Source organism: Artemia franciscana, chromosome 3 (assembly GCF_032884065.1).
Source record: "Artemia franciscana chromosome 3, ASM3288406v1, whole genome shotgun sequence".
NCBI lineage: Eukaryota > Metazoa > Arthropoda > Branchiopoda > Anostraca > Artemiidae > Artemia > Artemia franciscana.
The window spans coordinates 44,113,564-44,140,111 of record NC_088865.1 but is presented as its reverse complement, the minus strand read 5'-3'; the positions used below and the strand labels follow the sequence as shown (position 1 = coordinate 44,140,111).

General features: G+C 32.3%; 1 protein-coding gene across 2 annotated transcripts in view; it reads left to right on the top strand.

Moving 5' to 3' along the window:
* LOC136025303 (calcitonin gene-related peptide type 1 receptor-like) overlaps window positions 1–26,548 on the top strand; it is a 264,444-nt gene that overhangs the window by 107,874 nt on the left and 130,022 nt on the right. For both annotated transcript variants that reach the window (XM_065701203.1, XM_065701204.1), the window contains exon 5: window positions 19,185–19,276. In XM_065701203.1, coding sequence (XP_065557275.1) covers window positions 19,185–19,276 — 92 coding nt within the window. The remainder of the gene's footprint in view (window positions 1–19,184; window positions 19,277–26,548) is intronic.

Genomic DNA, 26,548 nt, shown 5'->3' with positions numbered 1-26,548 from the left:
AGTCGCATTTTTAAGTAACAAAAAATTGGAGGGTAACTAGGCCTCCTCCCCCGCCCCTTTGTTTTATCAAAATGCTCCAATCAAAACTATGAGAAAGATATTTCGGAAAAAAAAATTAATGCACAACTTTCGTTTTGATTATTCATGTGCGGTGAGCCAAAATCAAAACATGCATTACTTCCAAAATGTTCTGAAATTAAAAAAAAAATTTTTTAACTGCAAGTAAGGAGCGACATTAGAACTTAAAAAGAACAAAAATTGTTCGGTATATGTAAGGGGTTGTCCCCTCCTAAACACCTGCTCTTTATGCTAAAGTTTTTATTGTTTTAAAAAGTATAGCTGTGACAAAGAGTCAAACTTCAGCATAAAGAGCGAGGCGTTGAGGAGGGGACAACCTTTTTCATAAACGGAGCAATTTCTGTTCGTTTTAAGTTTTAGTGTTGCTCCTTACTTGCAGTTAAAAAAACTTGTTTTTTTTATTTAATTTTATAAGTCCTAATGAAATCCCTAATGAAACAAGGATTCTTGGACCGGTTCATCTGGATATATCGTTGTTTGACGGTTCTTCCCACGTTTTCCATTTTTTTTCTTTTGGCTTACCCTTTTCATTGTCGAAACTTGGTTTCCCTGCATATGTAAATAAAATTAAAACGAAGGGGAGTATGTAAATAAAAAATAAATAGACCAAAGAAAAAATAGAGAGACCGAAAAAAGATCAGTTAGCATGACAATAAATAAAACACCTTTTTATGAATTATTGATTAATCAAGTTGTTGTTGATTCAGGCAAATGTTTTGCGGCCTTTGATTTAGTTTAAAATTAGATAAAAAAAAGGACGTTTTCGACTCAAACTAACAAGTGATATTAATACTGAAAACTAGTAATACTTGTTCCATATATGAGGGGGGCTGCTCCCTCCTGAGCCCCTCGCTCTTTATGCTAAAGTTTCATAGTGCTTTAAGAAATACTTCTTATTTCAACTAAATGGCTTGTCTTTGAACAGTCATCATCAGATAATTTCGAAAAAAAGTCGATTTTGGCGTAAAGGAATTTAAACTAAGAAAGGGGCAGCCCCCTCATATATGTAGTCATTTTTGGTTCGGTTAAGTTTCAGTGTCACGTCTTACTTCTAGTTTTTTTTTTCTTTTCTTTTTTTTATCTAATTTCGTGTCATTTTCAAATCATGCTCAGGTCTACCCTAGACACCAGGGGGACTACTACTCCTAAAAACCTGCACTGTTAGCTGTTAGATTTTATATATTAGTATTTTTAAATTGATTGGTAGTGTCCTACACTGGTAGTAAACACACTTTTCTGGGGGTTAGCATAGTTTCACTGGCAATTAGTTTCTTTTACGTAGCAGCGCGTGAATAATCCGATTGACTGCATAAAAAAATTAATGACAGAAGAAAAGCAGGGATGAGTTTAAAACGCAGTTTAATTCACGAGTTCATGAACATTCTGTTGTTGCGAATGTGTTTCCCCCTTTTTTCGTAAATGGAGCACATTTTCTCAGGATTGGTACTTTTCTAGATAACTTTAAATTGTAGAGGTTTCTTCTTTTTATTAATTTGTTTTCTTTTTTAGTTTGTTCTTATTTTATTTGGTTTTTAGTTTTTTTAGTTTTTACCCTTTTTCTTTTTAGTTTTTTATTTTTTCCTTTTTAGTTCGTTATTTTTTCTTCTTTTTTTAGTTTTCTTTTTCTTCCTTATTTTTTAGTTTTTCCTCCTTTTTAGTTTTTTTAGTTTTTTCTTTTTTAGTTTTTGCTTTTTTTTTTCTTTTTTTTAGTTTTTCTTTTTTGTCTTTTCTTTTTTAGCTTTTTCTGTTTTTTATTTTTTATTTTTTTCCTTTTTTTAGCTTTTTTAGTTTTTTTAGTTTCGTTTCTTTTTAGTTTTTACCTTTTTTTTTCTTTTTTTTTAGTTTTTCTTTTTAGTTCTTTTAGTTTTTTACCTTTTTTATTTTTTTTTTTTAGTTTTTTGTTTTCTTTTTCTTCTTTATTTTTCAGACGTCATATGTAAAACCTCAAACATACAAAAATGTTTGTATGTGTTGACTCTATGTTGACTCTATTTTTAGTAGTTATGGACTACTATATTTCTTAGTATTGGAAGAGATAGCCTCTTGCTAGGTTCCTAGCTACCCGGACACGACACAATGAAGGTTTGGTTATACTTAAACTCACTACATTGGAATCACGACGTCACCTCCTTACCATAAACTTCGGTCACAAGTGCCTTAGTTCTGTCTATCATCCAATTTTTTCTCCCCCCCCCCTTTTAAATAAAATTCCCTAATATTTCCAAATGCAAGACTGAATATGCGTAGAGCTCAAAATACCCAACTTGACTTGTGTCCCTAATTGTTGACCATGAGGTACAAAAGCTCTTTTGTACCCTATTTTGTTTTCCATTTTAATAATTGATTCAACTTTTTTCATGTTTTTGTTTTATCATTTAATTTCTTGACGTGCTTATGCTAGCTTTTGTGCTAATCTAGCCAAAAATTTAATTCTATTCTTTTCGAATATTCAGTATCACCTTTGTGCAATAAACTGGCATGAAAGATCTGGAAGAGCTCAAAGGCATTACCGGTAACATCAATAAAGAAAAGGCTATTGATATCACTTGTATTCCTTTTGCCTTCTTCTAGATCTTCCTGGAGAGTTGATTGCACAAGGAGGGAATCAATTTCAGTTTAGGTTCAGTCAGTGGTGTAAAAATGTTTCCTGACATGGGACGGACTTTCAACCTGTCACACTGACCTCTTTTTTGGATTCCCTTCCCCCCTCTGAATTTTAAAAATAGAAATGACGCAAGTCATTAAAAGTGTTTACTTTATGGAAACAAAGAGGCGAAAAAAAATTGTACATTTTAAAGAAATTGTATGTAAAATTTTAACTACGATTGTTATATGCAGTAAAGAGATTAATGATTTACTAAAGGGTGAATACTAAAGAGAAATAACCAATTTAAGATACTATCGTTGGGATCCATGTTGAAACGAATTCGAGGTGGTAATGAAACTAATTTTAAAGCAACATTTCATAACGATAATAAAATGAGTTATAAGCATAAAAAACAGAAGGAAATAGGCTTGTCGGATCATTTTTTGTCACCCCTAAAAGGAAGACAAACGGGGTCGTTGAGATGCTTAATTTGGAAACAAAAATCATGTTAGTGACGTCATTTTTCTTAACATGATTGCGGTACTGCAATGACATTGCCACATTTAAGTGGAAAAATTCAAGATTTTCATGCATTGAAAAGTTGACATTAAATTGCCTAAAAATTGCAAAATGATTTGTAGGCATTTTGACAAGGGATTAAAGCAATCCAAAAACCGTGAATAAGAAAACCAAAGTTTGAGACTCAGTAGAAATAGTTGTTAGAAATCGGACTTGGTTGAATAATCAAATATCTTTGAGAATCAAAATGAAGCCTTGGAACCACCTGAACTATCTAACGAGTTAAGACCAAGAGAAAACCCTGAACAAATTATATTCAAAACAGGTGAGAATCAACATCCTGGATTATCAAAGGAGACAAGACTCAAAAAACGAGAATTTACAAGAGTTATAAATGATAATTTATTAGAAGAAAAAGAAGATTTTGTCCCACCACCTGAACAATTGATAAATCTAAAACCTGGAATGTCATGTAAAACTAGGCCAATAAGGGTAGCTAAAGTAAAGGGCACAAGGGCATGGACAAATTGTCTGAAGTAAGGAAAATCTAAAATGAAGAAGAAAGAAAGACGGGGTTAGAAGATAAGCGACAGTGGAGTCAAAACGTGCAAAAATTGAAAATAACAGCCATAATAATTGAGTTTGGGATTTTTACATGTTTAAGGTCATCAACGCCTACCATGCCTTTGTTAAAAAAAATAAGTTTCTGGGATACGTATTTTATAATGACATAAGACAAACCGGGACAAAAGTTGAGGTTCAACTTTTCATTAAAAAATACAAGCAATGAAATAGCTATAAATAACCATATTAGGGTTGGTAAGGACGTTAGCCGAGAACCTGACATTGCATCAGCCTCTGTTTAAAAACAAAGGTTCGGTGCTATGTTTTTCACAATGATTAAAGACAAGCCAAGGCAAAAGTTAATGGTTCAATAGCAAAAAAAAGTAATTTTACCAAGGCACTAATTTTAATTTTAGGTTATTTAAAATGTTTAAGGGGTTGATGGATGAAAATAGAGCACGGATAAATGTGATTAGAATACAAGTGAAAGCGAGAATCGCAACAACTATAGAAAAGGGCATGGAACAAACGACAGTGAGAATCACATTGAATTGTAAACCAAATTTTGAAAAGCAATCTGTCTTTGGAAACTGGAAAAGACACATTTTTTTATCTGTAACGCATTGAGAAAGTAAATGAATGATGTATGAATCTAAACGGCTAGGCAAAAGTCGTGGAAAAAACTTTTTAGGTAAAGATGAACAAAACTGTACAATGAAATCTACAGACTGGAAAATAAGGAAAAGCGATGACTTGCCACAATTATGATCCAAAAGGTCAGGATCAAAACTTCACGACTTCGCCATGACATCAAGAAAATGCTCAAATTGTTTGCCGTTAGAAGGCAAGTGACAATCAGAATCCATGTATAGAAACCTGCTTTGTGCCGAGTGTTGGAACCCGGTGGCGAAGCCGCCAGGCTCCCTGTACTATATATATATATATATATATATATATATATATATATATATATATATATATATATATATATAAATATATATATATATATATATATATATATATATATATATATATATATATATATATATATATATATATATATATATATAAAAATATATATATATAGTATATATATATATATATATATATATATATATTTATATATATATATATAAATATATATATATATATATATATATATATATATATATATATATATATATATATATATATATATATATATATATATATATATATATATATATATATATATATATATATATATATATATATATATATATATACTAGCTGTTGGGGTGGTGCTTCGTGCCCCCCAAGCCCCCCGCGCGCGTAAGTCGTTACGCGCCATTGTAGTTGTGTCCCTGTGTCCCACCTGTGAATATAGAAAGATATATATATATATATATATATATATATATATATATATATATATATATATATATCTATATATATAAAAATAAGTTGTCTGTGTGTGGATCTGTGGATGGATCAGGTGACGTCACCTGAAAAAACTGGATCAGGTGACGTCAAAACTGAAAAAACTAAAAAAAGGCAAAAACTACAAAAAACTAAAAACTAATAAAAAAAATAAAAAAGCTAAAAAACTAAAAAAACTAAAAAAAGGCAAAAACTACAAAAAAAACTAAAAACTAATAAAAAAGCTAAAAAACTAAAAAAACTAAAAAAAGGCAAAAACTACAAAAAAAACTAAAAACTAATAAAAAAATAAAAAAGCTAAAAAACTAAAAAAACTAAAAAAACTAAAAAAAGGTAAAAAACTAAAAAAACTAAAAACTAAAAAAAACTAAAAAAAAGGAAAAAACTGAAAAATAAGCTTAAATAAAGGTAAAAACCAATAAAAAACTAAAAAAAAAACTGAAAAAACTAAAAAAAGGTAAAAAACTAAAAAAAACTAAAAAATAAAAAAAAAACTAAAAAAAAGGAAAAAACTGAAAAATAAGCTAAAATAAAGGTAAAAACCAATAAAAAACTAAAAAGAAAAAAAGGAAAAAACTAAAAAAAATTTTCATCTAAAAAACTAAAAAAAACTAAAAAAGGTAAAAACTAAAAGAACTAAAAAAGAAAAAAATAAATGACGACACTCAAAGAGAAAGCGACCAGGACAAAAGGAATGTTCGATTAGCAATCAACAAAGCACCAGGACACAGGGAGTATAAATGACGACCAGAACATAAGTAAAAAAAAAAAACTAACAAAACTAAAAAGAAGGTAAAAACTACAAAAAAACTAAAAAGAAAAAAAAACTAAAAACTAATAAAAAAACTAAAAAATCTAAAAATCTAAATAAACTAAAAAAGAAAAAAAAAGGAAAAAAATAAAGGAGAAAAACAAAACTAAAAAAAGGAATGTATATACAGACCGGGACACCGGGATACAAATGACGACCGGGACACAGGGAATATAAATGACGACCGGGACACAGGGACACAACTACAACGGGGACACCGGGGGAAACAGGGGGATATAAATGACGACCGGGACACCGGGACAGGGAATGGTCGATTAGCAATCACCATCAACAAAGCTCAAGGGCAATCATTAGAATCATGAGGTATAGATCTGAATACAGATTGTTTTCCCATGGACCATTATATGTTGCATGTTCAAGAGTCGGTAAACCTGACAATCTATTTATATGCAAAGACAATGGGACAGCAAAGAATGTTGTATATTCGCAAGTTTTACGTAGTTAAAACCATATATATCAAGAGGTTTTTCTGCAAATAAATTAACTTGGCAATTTAAAAAATTTAGTTTTCATTATAACGAACTTTTAAATAAATATCAAAAGAATTATCTAGAAATACTTAAAGAAATTTTTTGACTAATTTCGGAGGTTCGAGAAATGTTGTCACAGCGCCATTTATTTTGAATTGTGTTTCTATTTGAGCGGAATTTTTAAAAAATTAGCCACATGGTAAAGATGAATTATATAATTGTTTAGTTCATTCAGGTTTTTTGCAATGTGTTAATATTTGTGATTTGGTTAAATTTTTAATATTTAGTTTACCTATTGTTGCTAAAGGGAGGGATATATTAACAGGATAGGCTTGTTTTGGTTTTACTTGGTTGTTTTACATTTGCTGTTTTTTTTTTCATAGACATGTATTTTGGGGGTGATACCTGACGCGGGGATGCCATGGATATTCTGTGGTAGCCACAACACTGTGCTGGGTAGGGAATTTAGAGTGGCGAAACCCTATATAGGCCAGTGTATTCTCCTGATGAGCCCTTATGTTGGGTGTTGCCTCTGAATTATTTGTCTATATTATTTTTTCTATGGTTTGGTAAATGACGACTTATACTTATTGACGACATGACTGCCTGTCCATGGATTATTCTTTATGGTTGATTGTGTGTGGCTATGCTGTTTGACCTATGTGATTGTGTGGATGAGTAGGGTTGAGGCCTCATTCAAGTGCTGGTCTATATTAATCACTAATTTAGGAAAACAGTCTTCCTTTTCTCCTTCTGTCTCCTTTTTTTTTTTTTTTTTTTTTTTTTTTTTTTTTTTTTTTTTTTTTTTTTTTTTTTTTTTTTTTTTTTTTTTTTTTTTTTTTTTTTTTTTTTTTTTTTTTTTTTGTGTTTGTGCTGTAGCATTGGTGATTTCTCTTTTCATGATATATATATATATATATATATATATATATATATATATATATATATATATATCTATATATATATATATATATATCTATATTCACAGGTGGGACATAGGGACACAACTACAATGGCGCGTAACTATTATGGCGCGTAACGACTTACGCGCGCGGGGGGGGTTTGGGGGGGGCACGAAGCGCCCCCACCAACTAGGTGTTGGGGTGGCGCGAAGCGCCACCCCAACAGCTAGTATATATATATATATATATATATATATATATACATATATATATATATATATATATATATATATATATATATATATATATATATATATATATATATATATATATATATATATATATATGGTTTTAATTACGTAAAACTTGCGAATATACAACATTCTTCGATGTCCCATTGTCTGTGCATATAAATAGATTGTCAGGTTTACCGACTCTTGAACATGCAACATAAAATTGTCTATGGGAAAAACAATCCGTATTCAGATCTATACCTGATTATTCTAAGGATTGCCCTTGAGCTTTGTTGATGGTGATTACTAATCGAACATTCCCTGTGTCCCCGTCGTCATTTATATATCCCCCTGTGCCCCTGGCATCCCCCTTGTAGTTGTGTCCCTGTGTCCCGGTCGTCATTTACATTTCCAGTATCCCGGTCGTCATTTGTGTCCCAGTGTCCAAGTCTGTAATTTATCTTAGACTGTCCCAGTCTGTAATTTCTCTTTGAGTTTCCCGGTTGTCATTTATATTCCCTGTGTCCCGGTTTTTAGTTTTCTTTTTCTCCTTTATTTTTCAGTTTTTTTCCTTTTTTTAGTTATTTTTCTTTTTCAGTTTTTAGTTTTTTTAGTTTCTTTTTATTAGTTTTATTTTTTTGTAGTTTTTACCTTTTTTAGTTTTTTTTCTTTTTTAGTATTTAGTTTTTTACGTTTTTTTTTTAGTTTTTTAGCTTTTTTAGTTTTTTTAGTATTTTCTTTTTAGTTTTTTTTGTAGTTTATACCTTTTTCAGTTTTTTTTTCTTCTTTTGTATTAATGCTAAAGCCAAGATTCGAACCTGGAACCTCTCGGACCTGGAACATAACGCTTTACCAACTCAGCTGCTTCGGCTTGAATAGATACGTCAGTTGACAAACATGACGTCAGTCGACACACAAACATGACGTCAGTAGACAGACACACAGACAAACAACTTATTTTTATATCTATACTAGCTGTTAGGGTGGCGCTTCGTGCCACCCCAACACCTAGTTGGTGGGGCGCTTCGCGCCCCCCCAAGCCCATCCACGCGTGTAAGTCGTTACGCGACATATTAGTTACGCGCCATTGTAGTTGTGTCCCTGTGTCCCACCTGTGAATATAGATAGATTTATATATGTGTTTCAAACTACGTAAAAATTGCGAATATACAACATTCTTGGCTTTCCCATTGTCTGTGCATATATAAAGCCGTATGTACTAATAATGACGTCATATGCAAACGCTCTTTTTACAAACAAACAAACATGCATACACACAACTCGTTTTTATATAGATAGATAGATAGATAGATACAATACAAAATAACTGCGTAAAACTTGCGAATATATAACATTCTTCGCTGTCCAGTTGTCGCTGCATATAAATAGATTGTCAGGTTTACCGGCCCTCGAACATGCAACGTACAATTGTCCATGGGAAAAACAATCAGTATTAAGATCTATACCACATTTTTCTAATGATTGACCTTGAGCTTTGTTAATGGTGATTGCAAATGCTAATCGAATTGGGAATTGCAATCTTTTAAATTGAAAAGGCAGATCCGTTGGAATCATGTGAATGCGAGGAATAAGAACAGCCTCACCCTCAAAAGGCCCTGTCAAGATTGTGGCCTCTATTACGTTTTCCATTGTTTTTTTTACGGCAAGTCGCGTGCCATTGCAAAGCTTTGGTGGGTTGATATTTCTTGTGGTGGAAACCCTGAATGATCCACGGAATTTAAAAATTCAGATGGATAATTAACCGCTTCATTTGGTTCCAAAACTGTGTCGACGGACTTGTAAAGGACTGCCTGGTCTCGAATCTTGGTCAAAACAATATTGTTGATTTCGTGGACGTCTATATTTTTGGGTGCGAGAATCGCTCTTTCACTTAGCCATTTATTATTTTTATAATTTTTTAGAATATTCGGAAATACTTTTTCAATCAATTCATTTTTGGCCGTCACTAAATTACAGAAATCAGCAGGTAGTTGTATACGTCCTGAAATTGAGTCTACTGGGAACTTTCCGTTTCCAATTGCCAGCAATTGATCTGAAAATGTTTGACCAGAGTCATCGTTTTGCAATCGGACACGCATATTTGTAGTTAATTTTAATGGTTTTACGTGTGCCCATGCATTAGAATTTATCAGGCAAGCATTCATTTCGTCTGCACGCGTTGATCTAGGTATTATAGGTAATGTTTGCCTGAAATCTCCCGCAAGCAATATTAATGTGCTGCCAAAGGGTTTCGACTTCCCTCGCAAATCTTTCAAGCACTGATCCAGAGCCTCGAGCTATTTTTTGTGTGCCATTGTGCACTCATCCCAAATAATAAGTTTGCATTGCTGCAATACTTTACCCATCCCAGATGATTTGGAAATATTGCATGTGGGAGTTTCTGTAGAATGCAAATTCAGAGGCAATTTCAAAGCGGAATGAGCAATTCTTCCACCAGGCAGCAATGTTGCGGCTATTCCGGACGACGCAATTGCCAACGCTATATCATTTTTTGATCGAATTGATGCCAGAATCAGTTTTATCACAAACGTTTTACCAGTACCTCCTGGCGCATCCAAAAAGAAAATATCTCCAACGTTGTTATCGACACAATGCATTATCGTATCATAAATGTCTTTTTGTTCCGACGTTAACTTGGAAATGTTATTTTGTACATACGACAATAGATCACTCGTACTGTAACTTTGTTCACGATCCAATTCTACATATGTCGAAACAGCAGCGATACGGTTAGGTGAAGGCATTCCCAAATCCTGAAGAGGTTTGTTTGCCATACGTACGCACAAATCTTCTATAATAACTAAAGTGTAGTTATAAATTTCTGATGTAAAATCAAAAGTCATATCTGACGTCTCTAACTGTTTTCGATGGAGTATATCTTCGGACATTTTTGACTTGTATTTTTCCCATAACTCTGTAGGAGCTGATGGAGAGCAAGTTGTTAAAATGATGCCAAACAATGCACGAATTTGACTTGGGGTTGACGTTTCGCACAGTGTTGGTCATTCTCCAACAAATTCAGAGTTTGGCATGCACTACGGTAAGTGTCATGTATAGTACCGTTTACAGTTCTCAAATACTCAAAGGATGTCGGACCGGGTACATTCACCAAAAGCAGGCGTAGAAAGAAGCATTCATGTTGATTGGGGTGAACGGTGTAGAGTCTTCCTATCGTGGTATCTTTGAAGATGGTAGGTTGGCTGTCGACTGACTTACCCTATTTTCGACGTTCAAATACTTTATTTTTAGTATTCCACGTGTAATACGAAGGCACTTCAGTATACAGCAGTTTTTTTGCAAAAGAATCATTTTTGCAAAGCGAAAAGAAACCGGTTAACTTTGTATCCGGTGGATTCAGGGCTCTTTGTTGCACGTTGGTTTCCGAGAAATAAACACGTTGACCATTCTGTAAATGTACCGCTAAGTGAACAACAGCTGGACTACGTTCATGTATCGGAAATGAAAGAATTTGCCAAACAGCTTCATTACTGCTTATGTATCTTCCAGCCTGATATTGTACGATTTCGTCGATATCTTTGATTTCGGGCTGCAAGCCAAAAACTGCCATGTCACTGCCTTTGTTGACGTATTTACATATGTATTTGATTGCCTTTACGGAGTTACAGTATTCAACGTTTATGTGTGCATTAAATGTTTTTGATAATAATGGGGAATATGGAACAACCCACTGGTTATCTACTTCGATGGTGGTACCGTTACGCTTCTTTATTATTGCTGTTTTACCGCCATCTTCAGTAGATCTTCTTCTATATTGTGGGTAACCATTATTGCCAGTAATTGTGTTGGATACTAAAAGTCGAGGATATTGCTTTGTGCACCTTCCTTTGGCCATGCATGGTGAATTTTCGTTCAGTGCACCGCAAGGTCCATGTATCATATTTTTTACAATAATATCATGTAACCCCTTATCGACATTTATATATATGAATAAGTTGTCTGTGTGTGTGTGTGTGTGTGTGTGTCGAGTGACGTCATGTTTGTGTGTCGACTGACGTCATGTTTGTCGACTGACGAAATTACAGACCAGGACATCGGGACACAAATGACGACCGGGACACCGGGACATAGGGAATATAAATGACGACCGGGACACTCAAAGAGAAAGCGACCGGGACACAAGGAATGTCCGATTACCAACACCATCAACAAAGCACCGGGACACAAATGACGACCGGGACACAGGGAATATAAATGACGACCAGGACATACGTAAAAAAACTAAAAAAACTAAAAAAAAAAGGTAAAACTACAAAAAAAAACTAAAAACAAAAAAAAACTAAAACTAATAAAAAACTAAAAAAGCTAAAAAACTAAAAAAACTAAAAAAGAAAGAAAAATAAAAAAAGGAAAAAACTGAAAAATAAAGGAGTAAAACAAAACTAAAAAAAATAAAAATAAAAAAAAATAAAAAGGTAAAAACTACAAAAAAACTAAAAAGAAAAAAGAAAAAAAAACGAAAAAAACTAAAAAAAGTAAAAACCCAAAAAAAACTAAAAAGAAAAAAAGGGGAAAAACACAAAAATTTATTTCATCATATACCAATTCAAAAACGAATGTATATACAGACCGGGACACCGGGACACAAATGACGACCGGGACACAGGGACACAACTACAACGGGGACGTCGGGGGGCACAGGGGGATATATAAATGACGACGGGGACACAGGGAATGTTCGATTAGCAATCACCATCAACAAAGCTCAAGGGCAATCATTAGAATCATGAAGTATAACTAAAAAAAAATTGAAAAAAAGGTAAAAAACTAAAAACTAAAAAAAGACCAATTCAAAAACGAATGTGGATACAGACCGGGACACAAACGACGACCGGGACACAAGGAATATAAATGACGACCGGGACGCTCAAAGAGAAATTACAAACTGGGACACCGGGACACAAATGACGACCGGGACACAGGGAATATAAATGACGACCGGGACACAGGGACACAACTACAACGGGGACGCCGGGGGGCACAGGGGGATATATAAATGATGACGGCGACACAGGGAATGGTCGATTAGCAATCACCATCAACAAAGCTCAACGGCACTCATTAGAATCATGAGGTATAGATCTGAATACGGATTGTTTTCCCATGGACAATTATATATTGCATGTTCAAGAGTCGGTAAACCTGACAATCTATTTATATGCACAGACAATGGGACAGCGAAGAATGTTGTATATTCGCAAGTTATACGTAGTTAAAACATATATATATATATATATATATCTATCTATATTCACAGGTGGGACAAAGGGACACAACTACAATGGCGCATAACGACTTACGTTCGCGGGGGGGTTTGGGGGGCGCGAAGAGCCCCCACCAACTAGGTGTTGGGGTGGCGCGAAGCGCCACCCCAACAGCTAGTATATATATATATATATATATATATATATATATATATATATATATATATATATATATATATATATATATATATATATATATATATATATATATATATATATATATATATATATATATATATATATATATATATATATGTATATATATATATATATATATATATATATATATATATATATATATATATATATATATATATATATATGTATATATATATATATATATATATATATATATATATAAATATAAATATATATATATATATATATATAAATATATAAATATATATATATAAATATATATATATATATATATATATATATATATATATATATATGTATATATATATATATATATATATATATATATATATAATATAAATATATATATATATATATATATATATATATATATATATATATATATATATATATATATATATATATATATATATATATATATATATATATATATATATATATATATATATATACATATATATATATATATATATATATATATATATATATATATATATATATATATATATATATATATATATATATATATATATATATATATATATATATATATATATATATATATATATATATATATATATATATATATATATATATATATATATATATATATATATATATATATACATATATATATATATATATATATATATATATATATATATATATATATATATATATATATATATATATATATATATATATATATATATATATATATATATATATATATATATATAATGACGAATAAAACACTGCCTTTCCATCACAAAAACAATAACAAGTAAAACAAAAGGGACTTTACCTACAGGAAATTGATCTGTCTTAGGTCTTCCTTTGAGCCATATTTGGCACAATATATATATATTTTTTTTCTATTTTTTTTGTTTTACTTTCTGATGGTTTCTTTGGGTTCATACCTATAAATTTCATACCTATCAATTACCAAATTCTTTCAGCTCGTTTTGAAACCCTCTAATTCCTTCTTCTCTAACCCCTTTAGCTAATCAACCCCTTTAGCTCTAACTCCTTTAGCTAATTTTTAATTGTTGAAAGTTTCTACTTCATTACAAAAATATTTTACCTTGTTTGGGTCCCATTTTTGGAGGGGAACCGTTTCCTAAATTAAACATTTATTTACATTTCACTCCACTTTACCCAAAGATTCAAGGCTTAAATTGCAATCCGTTCAGAAGAGAGTTTGCTGTTCCTTTTAAGGGAACCAATAAATTTTTATTTTTAATTTTGTTTTTGGTTAGGATTTCTTTGGTTCCAAGGATCTAAGGACACCAGTTTTGACCTAAATCACAAAAATTGTCCCTTTTTAGGTCCCATTTTTGGGGGTAGGAGGTTGGGCGTGGCTCTTAGCTTTTTTTTGTTTTAGGGTCTTCTTGGCTCGGAAACATAAAGTTCCAAACAGGAGCGACAAAATCAAGTCCACCTTTGACATGCAATCGTGGGCATTAATCACCATTATCAATCCCTAATTCAGATTCATAGACCCTAAACAAAAGCCAGTCCGTCAAAAGAGAAAGATCGAGTGTCCAGCTCTGTGTCCGGAGAAAACAAAATTATGAAAATAAAATATCACTGCTTATGCGATAAGTAACCCGAATCAGTCAAAGGTTGTTTTGATCTTGGCATGTCAAGGGCCAGCTGCCAATTTTTGCTTTAGATTATTTTTTGAGCATTCATGTTACAATTTTTTTTATCACGAATGGTTTCAAGTAAAAAGAGTAATAGTTTGCTTATTTTTGCTTTAAAGAGGCCTTCTGCCCCGTTATTCACTTCCAAGGTGCCGCTCTCTTTCAGAAATCATGTACAGCAAGTGGCCGGTGCCAAGCATGGCGGAACTGTGCAAAGTATTTTCAGCAGTTTGGCAAGCTTTTTTTTGGAACTCTGCTAAGCGTTGATTCAGCCAAGCAGCACATGTGTGTTACGAAATTATATCAGGTTATGGGAAATCAGTGCCCCCTTGTTCCCTTCATTCAAACTGATTATAATATTTTGTGTGCATCTTAATTCGATGAGATTTATCACGCACAGTTTAGTTTAGTGTCTATGCACATATGGTTTTGGGGCTGCAATAATCACATGTTGTCGTGAGGCATGTATAACGACAATTCTATTGTTTGGTTTTAAATTCTGTCGTGAAATCGTCATTGATTGCTAAACCATTGTTTTGGACGTCCAAAGCCACATATGGTGACGAAGAGAGGCAGCTTGCTCTGTTGTTAGTTTCGGCTCTTATTGAAAACACTACAACTGGGACTTCGCAATCGAAAGAGATGTTCCTTCTTTTTACCATTATACGTTCTATTTGGTGACTCCCGAAAAATTATTTTTGATAAAACGTATGAAAAGTACATCCCTTTTCTAGGTCAATGATTTTGTGTTTGCTAAGTTGCAAAGCCCTGCATAATTAACTAAGCCTGTTTAGTCCAGAGAAAATTTGTAAATAGCCATCCGTTTGATTTTTATATAGGTAAATATACCAAAGGTGTAAAACCACCTAAACAGGCCCGGCTAGATCAGTCAGTAGAGCACAAGGCTTGCGAACCTAGGTTCCACATTAGTGAATTTTTTGGCCAATATAAGGTTTGCCTTTAAGAAATAAATTCCTTTTTTTGGTATATATATATCATGAAAAGAGAAATCACCAATGCAACAGCACAAACACAAAAAAAAAAAAAAAAAAAGAGAGACAGAAGGAGAAAAGGAAGACTGTTTCCTAAATTAGTGATTAATATAGACCAGTACTTGAATGATGCCTTAACCCTACTCATCCATACAATCACATAGGTCAAACAGCATAGCCATACACATCAACCATAAAGAATAATCCATGACAGGCAGCCATGTCGTCAATAAGTATAAGTCGTCATTTACCAAACAATAGAAAAAATAATATAGACAAATAATTCAGAGGCAAACAACCGAACACAAGGGCTCATCAGGAGAATACACTGGCCTATATAGGGTTTTGCCATATATATATATATATATATAGATATATATATATATATATATATATATATATATATATATATATATATATATATATATATATATATATATATATATATATTAATATATATATATATATATATATATATATATATATTATATATATATATATATATATATATATAAATATATATATATATAATATATATATATATATATATATATATATATATATATATATATATATATAATATATATATATATATATATATATTAATATATATATATATATATATATATATATATATATATATATATATATATATATATATATATATATATATATATATAAATATATATATATATATATTATATATCTATATATATATATATATATATATATGGCAAAACCCTATATAGGCCAGTGTATTCTCCTGATGAGCCCCTTGTGTTCGGTTGTTGCCTCTGTAGATAAATACAGATTTAATTATTTATATATTATGTATATATATATATATATATATATATATATATATATATATATATATATATATATATATATATATATATATATATATATATATATATAGATATATATATATATATATATATATATATATATATATATATATATATACATAATATATATATATATATATATATATATATATATATATATATATATATATATATATATATATATATATTTATATTTATATATATATATATTATGTATATATATATATATATATATATATATATATATATATATATATAATTTATATATATATATATATATATATATATATATATATATATATATATATATATATATATATACATATATATATACATATATATATATATATATATATATATATATATATATATATATATATATATATATATATATATATATATATGTATATATATATATATTATGTATATATATATATTATATATATATATATATATATATATATATATATATATATATATATATATATATATATATATATATATATTAATCTCTTTCCTGGTACGAAGAATCGAATTTCTCATGATATTATGTATGGAGCAAATTGTAAACACGAAATTCTCTGACAATCAAAAGTATTTTATAAAAACAAGTTTTTTTAAATGAAAGAAAGGAGCAACATTAAACTTAATACGAACAGAAATTACTCAGTATATGAAAGGGGCTTTTCCTCCTCAACGCCTCGCTCTTTACGCTAACTCTCGCTCTTTCTCTTAGCTCTGTTTTTAAAACAGTAAGAAACTTTAGCGTAAAGAGCGGGGCGTTGAGGAGGAAAAGCTCCTTTCATATACGGAGTACTTTCTGTTCATTTTAAGTTTTAATGTTGCTCCTTACTTTCATTTGAAAAAACTTGTTTTTTTATTTAATTTCTGGACGTTTTTGAATTAATGCATGTTTTAATCTTGGCTCTCCGCACATAAATAATTAAAACGAAATGTGCTTATTAATTAATTGCAATTAATCGGAAGATTTTGAGAAAAAAGAAGTTAGGGAGCAAGGCCTAGTTGCCCTCCAATTTTTTGATTACTTAAAAAAGCAACTATAACTTTTAATTTTTTACAAACCTTTTCATCGGTAAAAAATATAAGTAACTTACAAGTTAACTTACGTAACGAAATTCTATATTCGTATGTTTTTATTGTGTATATGGGGGGGTTCAACCCTCGTCGAAATCTCGCTCTTTACACTAAAGCTTAAATTTTGTCCCACTTCCTCAAGAATGACTTCTGAATCACAAAGGCCGTAGAATAAATAGTTGAAATTACTAAAAATACTTTAGCGTAAAGGTTGAGGTATAACGAGGAAGTAAACCCCTCATATGCGTAATAATTTTTGTTCGTTTTAAGTTTTAATGCTGCTCCTTACTTTCAGTAGAAAAACCTTTTCGTATTTATTTTTTCATTTTTTTTTCAAATAATGCTAGAAAATCCAGCGCCCCTTTTATTGAAATTCTCTTCCCCCATGAGAAGTTTTTCCATGGAAATATCCTCCCACCTAAACCCCCCTCAACTCTCCCCCCTAAGCCAAAAAATCCCCCCTGAAAACGTCTGTACACTTCCCAGTTACCATTACTATATGTAAACACAGGTCAAAGTTTGTAACTTGCAGCACCTCCCACGGGGACTCCGGGGGAGTAAGTCGTCCCTAAAGACATAGTTGTTAGGTTTTTTGACTATGGTGAATAAAATGGCTATCTCAGAATTTTGATGTGGTAACTTTTGGGAAAAAAGAGCGGGGGAGGGGGCCTAGTTGTCCTCCAATTTTTTGGTCACCTAAAAAGAGCACTAGAACTTCAATTTCCGTTAGAATGAGCCCTCGCGTGACACTCTAGCACCACTCAGTCGATACGATCACCCCTGGAAAAAAAACCAAAAAACAAACAAACAAAAAAACAAATAAACACGCATCCGTTATCTGTCTTCTGGCAAAAAATGAGAAATTCCACATTTTTGGAGATAGGAGCTTGAAACTTCTACAATAAGGTTCTCTGATACGCTGAATCTGATGGTGTGATTAAGATTGTATGACTTTTAGGGGGTGTTTTCCCTATTTTCATAAATGAGGCAAATTTTCTCAGGCTCGTAACTTTTGATGGGTATAACTGATCTTGATGAAACTTATATATTTAAAATCAGCATTAAAATGCAATTTTTCTGATGTAACTATTGGTATCAAAATTCCATTTTTTAGAGTTTCGGTTACTATTGAGCCGGGTCACTCCTTACTACAGTTCGTTACCACGAACTGTTTGAAAGCTTTTTCTTATAGATTACATTTATTACAAGATTATAAAATATAATCTTGTTTTATAGTCCTGCATGTATTTATGATGAACTCATGATGTCACGCCTTCTCCCCTCCTCCAGGCTCAGGGTAGGAGGTAGGTACTGCAGCTATCCCACTCCCATGAAAGGCCATCTTTAATCCCATAGTTATGATGAAGCATTAAAGAATAAATGTCATATTCCGTTTTTCAATTCATAGATTATGTCTATCAGCCATACGTTACCTGATTTTGATTAGATAAAACAGTGATTTATGTATCTGTTGAAGAGCTTCCATTACAAAGCATTACTTGAGCACATCCTTTTAAAAAAAACTTTTCTTTTCTAGGTGTGGCAGCAAATAAATGGGATTTATATAATTGGCTACTCTATCTCTTTGACGGCGTTAGTCGTAGCATTAATCATTTATTGCACCTTCAGGTAAGCTAGTGAGTATAACTATGCTAGTGAATAGGACTATATTTTTATATATAGAGGAGATTAGGAGGGGAGCTTGATTGGGTTACATAGCTTCTTATTTAAAGTAGAATTAGATGTGCCATTCTAAGTTCTAAAAAAGGGGGATTTTTTGTCTCATGCTCCCCCTCAAAATACGACATCTATACGATCACCCCATAGAATTACTTATTCTTCAGATTATACGCCTGTTATTGTGTTTTTGCAAACACTATAGTTGTATTAATACCCCTCCCCCTGCTCAATTGTCACTCCATTAAGAGGATTTAAGTGCACGAGTCTGGATCAAGATTCAGGGACGTACGCAGGGGGTCTACATCCCCCAAGTTTAAAATTCTTCCCTAATTTACTGATAATTCTTATAAGGTTCATTTTTATTCCCCCTCCCATAAAAAAATCTTACGTAAGTGTCTATAATGACTAGATATAAAAGAAAGCTGGAAAAAATCGAATTACAAAGGAGTTTCATTTGCCAAGATTCCGCCGTATCATGACTGGATACTAATAAATTAATAGTTAATAGCTAATAAAACAACAACTTTACAACCTTAAAGTAAAATCGAATTAGGAGTCATTATAGAGAAATAAAAATTATCACCCTTTTCATGTAACAAATAAGGCAAGGTTAGAAAAAAACTAATAGGCTTTTTTTCACTTGCATAGCAACTCATAACAACTCATTATACACCTAAGAATAGCTTTGGTGATGTGACACGAAAGTTATACTGACCGCTAGTATGTTCTGGCATTGTTAAAAATATATTGTTTTTCTGCAACAAAGATAAATCAATGAAAACACACAACTCTTTATTTTGTTTTTTCTTTTAATTCTTGTTCGTTCCTCGTATTTAACAAAACTGAAAATACAATTTGTTCGAAATGAAATTAAAGAGCGACATTGGAAGTTAGAAAAAACAGAAGTTATTCCATATCTTAGCAGAGCTTTCCTTCTTGGATAGTAATGGTTCTGACCTTTCTTGTGCCCGGGGCAAATTTCAATTAATCAAAATTCGAGCATACGATTTACGAAACCAGCACCTTCTTCAGCTGTTTGCTGCCTGATTTTTTTAATTATTGTTTTTTCTTTTGTTCCTAATTTTTTGTGTGCCCGGGGCAAAATCTTGATTATTTCAAATTCGAATAGTCGATTCCTAAAGATAGTCACACCTTCATAGGAAACCAGCACCTTCTTTATCTTTTTGGTACCTTTTTTTTCAATTGTTGTTTTGTTTTGTTCCTACTTTTTTTCTTGATTAGTTAAAATTCAAACAGTCGATTCTTAAAGATAATTACATTTTCATAGGAAAACCAGCACCTTCTTAAGCTGTTTGGCGCCTAATTTTTTTTAATTCTTGTTTTTTCTTGTGTTCCTAATTTTTTTTTCGTGTGCCCAGGGCAAAACCTTGATTAGTTAAAATTCGAACAACCAATTCTTAAAGACAGTTACACCTTTATATAAAATCAGCACCTTCTTAAGCTGTTTGGTGCCAATTTTGTTCAATTTTGTTTTTTTCTTTTGTTTCTAATTTTATTCTTGTGCCTGGGGCAAAATCTTGATTAGTTAAAATTCGAACTGTCGATTCTTAAAGACAGTTACACCTTCATAGGAAACCAGTATCTTCTTAAGCTTTTTGGTGCTTAATTTTTTTCAATTCTTTTTTTCTTTCGTTCCTAATTTTTTTCTTATGCCCGGGGCAAAATCTTGATTAGTTAAAATTATCTTAGTCGATTCTCAAAGACAGTTATACCTTCATAGGAAACCAGCACCTTCTTAAGCTGTTTGGTGCCAAATTTTTCTATCATTTTTGTTTAGATTTTTTCACATTTTTTTTATTTTATTCTTTTAGTTTGGCAACCGCTATTATCAAAAACTGCATAACTCCATATGGAGGTATTTTTCCTTAGAAATTGAATTCACTATTCTTCTGGATTTTTTAGCATATACATGGAAGTGTAAAATTCAATAGGAACCAAATTTCAAAATATTAGATTTTATTTTAATTGTCCTTGGTACTTGAATATATCAGTAAATACAAAAAAAATGAATATTAGTAATATAGTTTTGGATGTTTGTATAATTTTTTGTCGTTAAAAATTGTATTCTTTTTTTTAACTGTGTGTCCTAAGAATTTAGCAAACCATTATAGGGCATGTGTACAAAAAAAATCTAATTATACGCCCAATCCCAATGAATGTAGATCATGCATTGTTATGTTAAGACTGAAAGATTGATGGCAAATTGCTTATTGTTCAGAACTAGTCCTAATCAGGTAAGTAATGGGAAATGTAATTATTTTGTGTTGCTCTTTTGTTTCAAAAGCATTAACTTAAAAAACAAAGATTCTTTGAAATATTTTTTCAAGGAGTAAAGAGCAAAGTTGAAACTTAAAAGGGACATATATTATTGCCTTGCAGATTACGGAAGATACTTCTTCAAAATTTACTCACATAAAATAACTTGTGGTTTTTATTTACTACCTGTAAAATAATAAAAATAGCGCTTTACCGAAAACTGAGCTTGCTTCATTTTTTTTTTAGAAAAGTGAAATTTTATATTAAAAGATACTGGTGTCACGGTCGGTGAAAAACTTTTTAGAGGCGTAGTTGTTTATTTTCTTTAATTTATTCATGGAATTTGCTGCTCCAAAGAGGATATCGGCTTTATTCCGTTTGGTTTTGTGATTTCATTAAAGGACTAGTTCTTAGCATTCTACAGATATGAAAAATAACAGAAAATAGTGACCGCCCTTCGGATCCGACGACGCCCATATGGGGTGTACATTTGGAACAACTAGTCCTTCAAGACGTTATTACACGAACCTCGGTCTGACGCAATGCTGTACCGCACGTGTTTAGTACATCTACGTAATAGGGTTTGCATGTTACGTAATTGGGAATGTTTTCTAAGAGATTTGGGTGTCTGTTATGGCAGTTGAGGTGTCAAGTAATGGCAGTTGAGAGTGACGCAATATTGTGTTACTTTGCTTCAGTATTGAAAAAGAGTCTAGTGTGTCAACATCAAGGATATTATTCCTTAATAATGGGTGCTTTTACTCTATTCAATATTGAAGGCGCTAACAATGGCGAAATGAAACCTAGAGTGCCGAATGCCAAAGTAGAAATTACAATGGGTTGCAGCTGATCCTAGAATGGGACGAGATGTTTGCACGATATCTTACATCATTAAGCAAATTCAGCTCGGAAGAACAGTCATGCTTTGCAGCAGAAACGAATATAATGCATTTACAAAGATTACAAGGCGGATTAAATGCAATAGTGAACTATATTGAATAGGACGATCTGAATCTATCTATAAAAAGGAATAAAAGTTTGTTACTGGCGACATCTGTTGTTAGCCTATAACCGATAGTCAGAGTAAAATCTAGTGACTTAGGAAAAATTTTTAGTTCCACGTGATGAATTCAAGAGTTACCTCTTCATAGGAAAATACTTTCTAAGAGAATGCTTAACGATATAATGAGAAACGAATCTCCATCTTTGGACTGTTGTATGAAAGTTTTACGTCGGGGTCCAGGTGCATTTAATCAATTTATTGATATGATAATTGAAACAAAGCAAAATGATATTGTGATTTTGCTATTAACAACTACCTAGACGGCCATTTTGCAAGGCAACGAGATATAGCTTGAAAAACCCTGTCTAAACGTATTTGTGACGTCACTCCTTCTCCTCCTAGAAGACTTTCATTTTCCCCAGTCAGTATCTTTTTGGAAGTGAAACAGTCAACATCGAAAAATGTTTTGCACATGTCCATTATGTTTGTTGATATTGGGCAGCTGATCATTCTGTGAGAATTGTACTTTGTTGATGACTATAATGAAAAGTGTAGATTATGCCATCCATGTAAATTGCACAGAGGATATGCAGTGCAAACTAAATACTGTAATTACTGTCTTGAAGAGATTTGTGACTCTCGCATTAGAAGTTTCCTATGCTCCAATTGTCCCTATGATAAATGTGATCAATGGAAAAATACCTACCCTGGCATGATTGCAAAAGACCCTAAACGTGGTTTCAGTTTAGTTTTAAGAGACTGGTACCGTCGTGGTTTTAAATAGTTTTGGGGAGGAGAACCTAGTCTACTCTTCAATTGCTGAAATAATAAAAAAGTCTGGTTTTACGACATCGCTGTGAAGATACAGGCTACTATAATTACAAACCTATAGACTTTTATTTGGTTGTTACAGAAAGTGATTCTTCATATGAGAATTTTGTGCGTGACATTGCTTCAAATAAGCATATTTAAAAATGTGCATTTTATAATATGAATCAGAATAGTATTATTGACTTTGCGAATCGATATAATAAATGTGAAGTCACATTATATTGTAGAAAATGTGATCCTGACTTTGCATGTCAAGATGAATACAAGTTGAATCCTGACGAAATGTTGCCACTTATCGTTTCCGATGGTTACCTATACGTGGAAGAAGAAATGTTAAGTACACAGAGTTTTATAAATACAAGTTTCATTAATAAACAAAATTAAAAACGTTTTTTCAACATTTTACTCTTAGGGCACTGAAATTTATATTATACAGGTATGACAGGGTATTTTCCACTAGAAAGTCATCTAATCGAGGAGTGTCACCATAAATGCTTGGAAATTCATTGTAAGTATATGCGCGACATCGAAAAACAAAATATAATACTGCATGAAATCATAGCTTTTGGTTGATAAATCTTGTACTCGTTTCTGATTTTGAATAATAGATTTTCCACTTTTCGCACGAAAGTTTCTGATGTCAGGCATGTAGAAAGCATCAGAAGGGTCAAGAGGAACGAAAAGTTCAATATTCTTCAATGTTTAAAAAATGCATAGCCAATGCTTTACGATTGATGGGCTAAAATTAACAATGATAAGGTTATTGTTAAAATGTTGACTATGCTCGAGGAAATCCGATGGTATATAATATGATTTGTATTTGGGCATGTAAAGATCAAAATTGAATCCGTTGATTATTTGATTTGTGTTCATGGTGCCAAGTGTAATAGAACACTGTCATCAGGGGTAATTCCCCAATAGGTTTTACATTAACTTAGCGATATTAATGCAAAATGGACAGCTTGCATAATACATAGTCCTTGGGATAGGGGGAGGGTATATCAAACCTTGAACCATAGTTAGTTGGTGTTTGTATTATTTTGAATAAAATAGCCATCTCAAAATTTTGATCAGAAGTATTTGGGGAAAAGGATCTGAAGGGGAGGGGGTGGATTATCCTCCGATCACTTTTGATTCTTTAAAAGGGGGTCACAACTTTCTATTTCCAATTGAATGAGCCCCCTCAAACGTTTATATAGCCTCCTCTTCCATAAAAACCTTATCTGTTGATAATGGGAACCTAGCATAACTTCTAGCCTTTACTCCGGAGGCTGGAGGGAGGCATCACACCTGAAACCATAATTATTTGACTTTCGGTTTATTTCGAACCTATTGGTTACCTCAAAATTTCAATCGGAAGCATTTGAGAGGATTAGGAGAGCTGGTGGCCCTTCCATTACTTTTGACTCTTAAAAAGAGAACTAGAAATTTCAGCTTCAAATTGAATGAGTCTCCTCCTAAATTTATGTGACAAGCCCTTCGATAAAAACTGAATATGTTAACGATGGGCAACTTGCATAACTTACTGCCCCTGCCTGGGGACTGAGGGGGGTTTGTCAATCCTGAAGGCATATGTACTTGACCTTGGGACTATTTTCAACGAAACTACTTCTCAGAGTTTCGACCAGACGTATTAGGGTGAAAAAGGGCTTGGAGTTGGGCTAGTTGTCCTCTAATCACTTTTGACTCTAAGAAAAGAGTCAAAAATAAAATAGAACGTTTGATTTCCAGTTGAAGATGCCCCTCTGAAGTTTATACGACCACCACTTCTAAATGAAGAGCCTAAATAGAATAACAACAATATATAAAAATAATAAAACATTTAAGCCAAGTGCCTCTTCATTATACACAATGCTATAGTGTTGTCTGCGATTTTTATGAACTGGCTTTACGTTCAGCCTTTAGGAATTCGTTCCATTATCCAGACTATCGTAAACAGCTTTGTCCACACTGTTACACGTGCACCTGCATAACATTGAATTATTTTGGCCGTGATACAGTCTTTCTCTGGAGATTTACCGGACTTTAAGCTTTTTAGCCTCTTATAGTATGTCACCCTCCAGAGTATGTCACCCTCAATAGTAAGGTTAAGATATGGTACGTCAAATATATTTGGAAAGATTAACAGGTTGCAGTCTATTTAATAACTTTCTGAAATGCGTCACCCAAGCTTCGTTTATTTTGTTAGAGTCTTCCAGTTTCATCCTTCACGTGTCCATCTGTTTTTGAACGTTTTCCAGTCATTTCGTTAGTGATGCGGCTTACTTGATCGAGAGTCACCCCGTCTAGCAGCTTCTTCAGCCTTCTCAGCTTTCAGTTAAGGCTAAGACACTTTTCCGCAAGGACAATTTTTTTATAGCATTGTCAAGCAGAGTATATTCTAGTTTAATGGCTTGGCTTGCATTACACGAAAGGCAATTGACAAGTGCTTTTCTCTTATCTGCCGTCTTTTTGATCCGATCCCAGGACTTAACAGAGATCCATTGTTCTCTCAACGACAATTCAGGTCAAGTGTTCTATTGGCAACACTATTTTAGGCTTGTTTGATTGTCGTCCAAGCTGTCTCTGGCTCTTAATCGCTCAGCTGACTAAGGGCTTGGAACCTGTTGGTAAATATTAGTGCAAATTACGACCATAATCCTCGGTTTTGTAGTTTTTCACAGCCGAGTGACCGCTGCCTAGCTATCTTTACCTGTCTTCGGGCCAGCAGCTTAAGTCTGATTTCAGCAACCAGTGAGTTATAGTCGTAAAAGATATCAGAAGATCCTAACGATCGTAAATCACATCGCATGTCTACCAATTTCTACTTATCAGAAAGTAATCGATGCAGTTTTTGTAAGCCCGTCACATGAAGTCTATGATTGCTAGTGGATATCTTCGGGGTCAGAGAGAGTTGATCTTCCTTACGTTCTCCAGGACCGTGGTTGCCCCGGAATTCAAACAGCAGTCTTTGTTGTTGCCAACTTTTGCATTAACGCAGAAGATGCTATATCTCAGCATATCTTTGAGGACAGAACTCAGTTTGTCATAAAATGTTTATTTCCAGTCTTTTGTGGCTTCATTAGCGGGTGCATAGCTCGAAACCAGAATCATCTTTGCTGGCTTCGTGT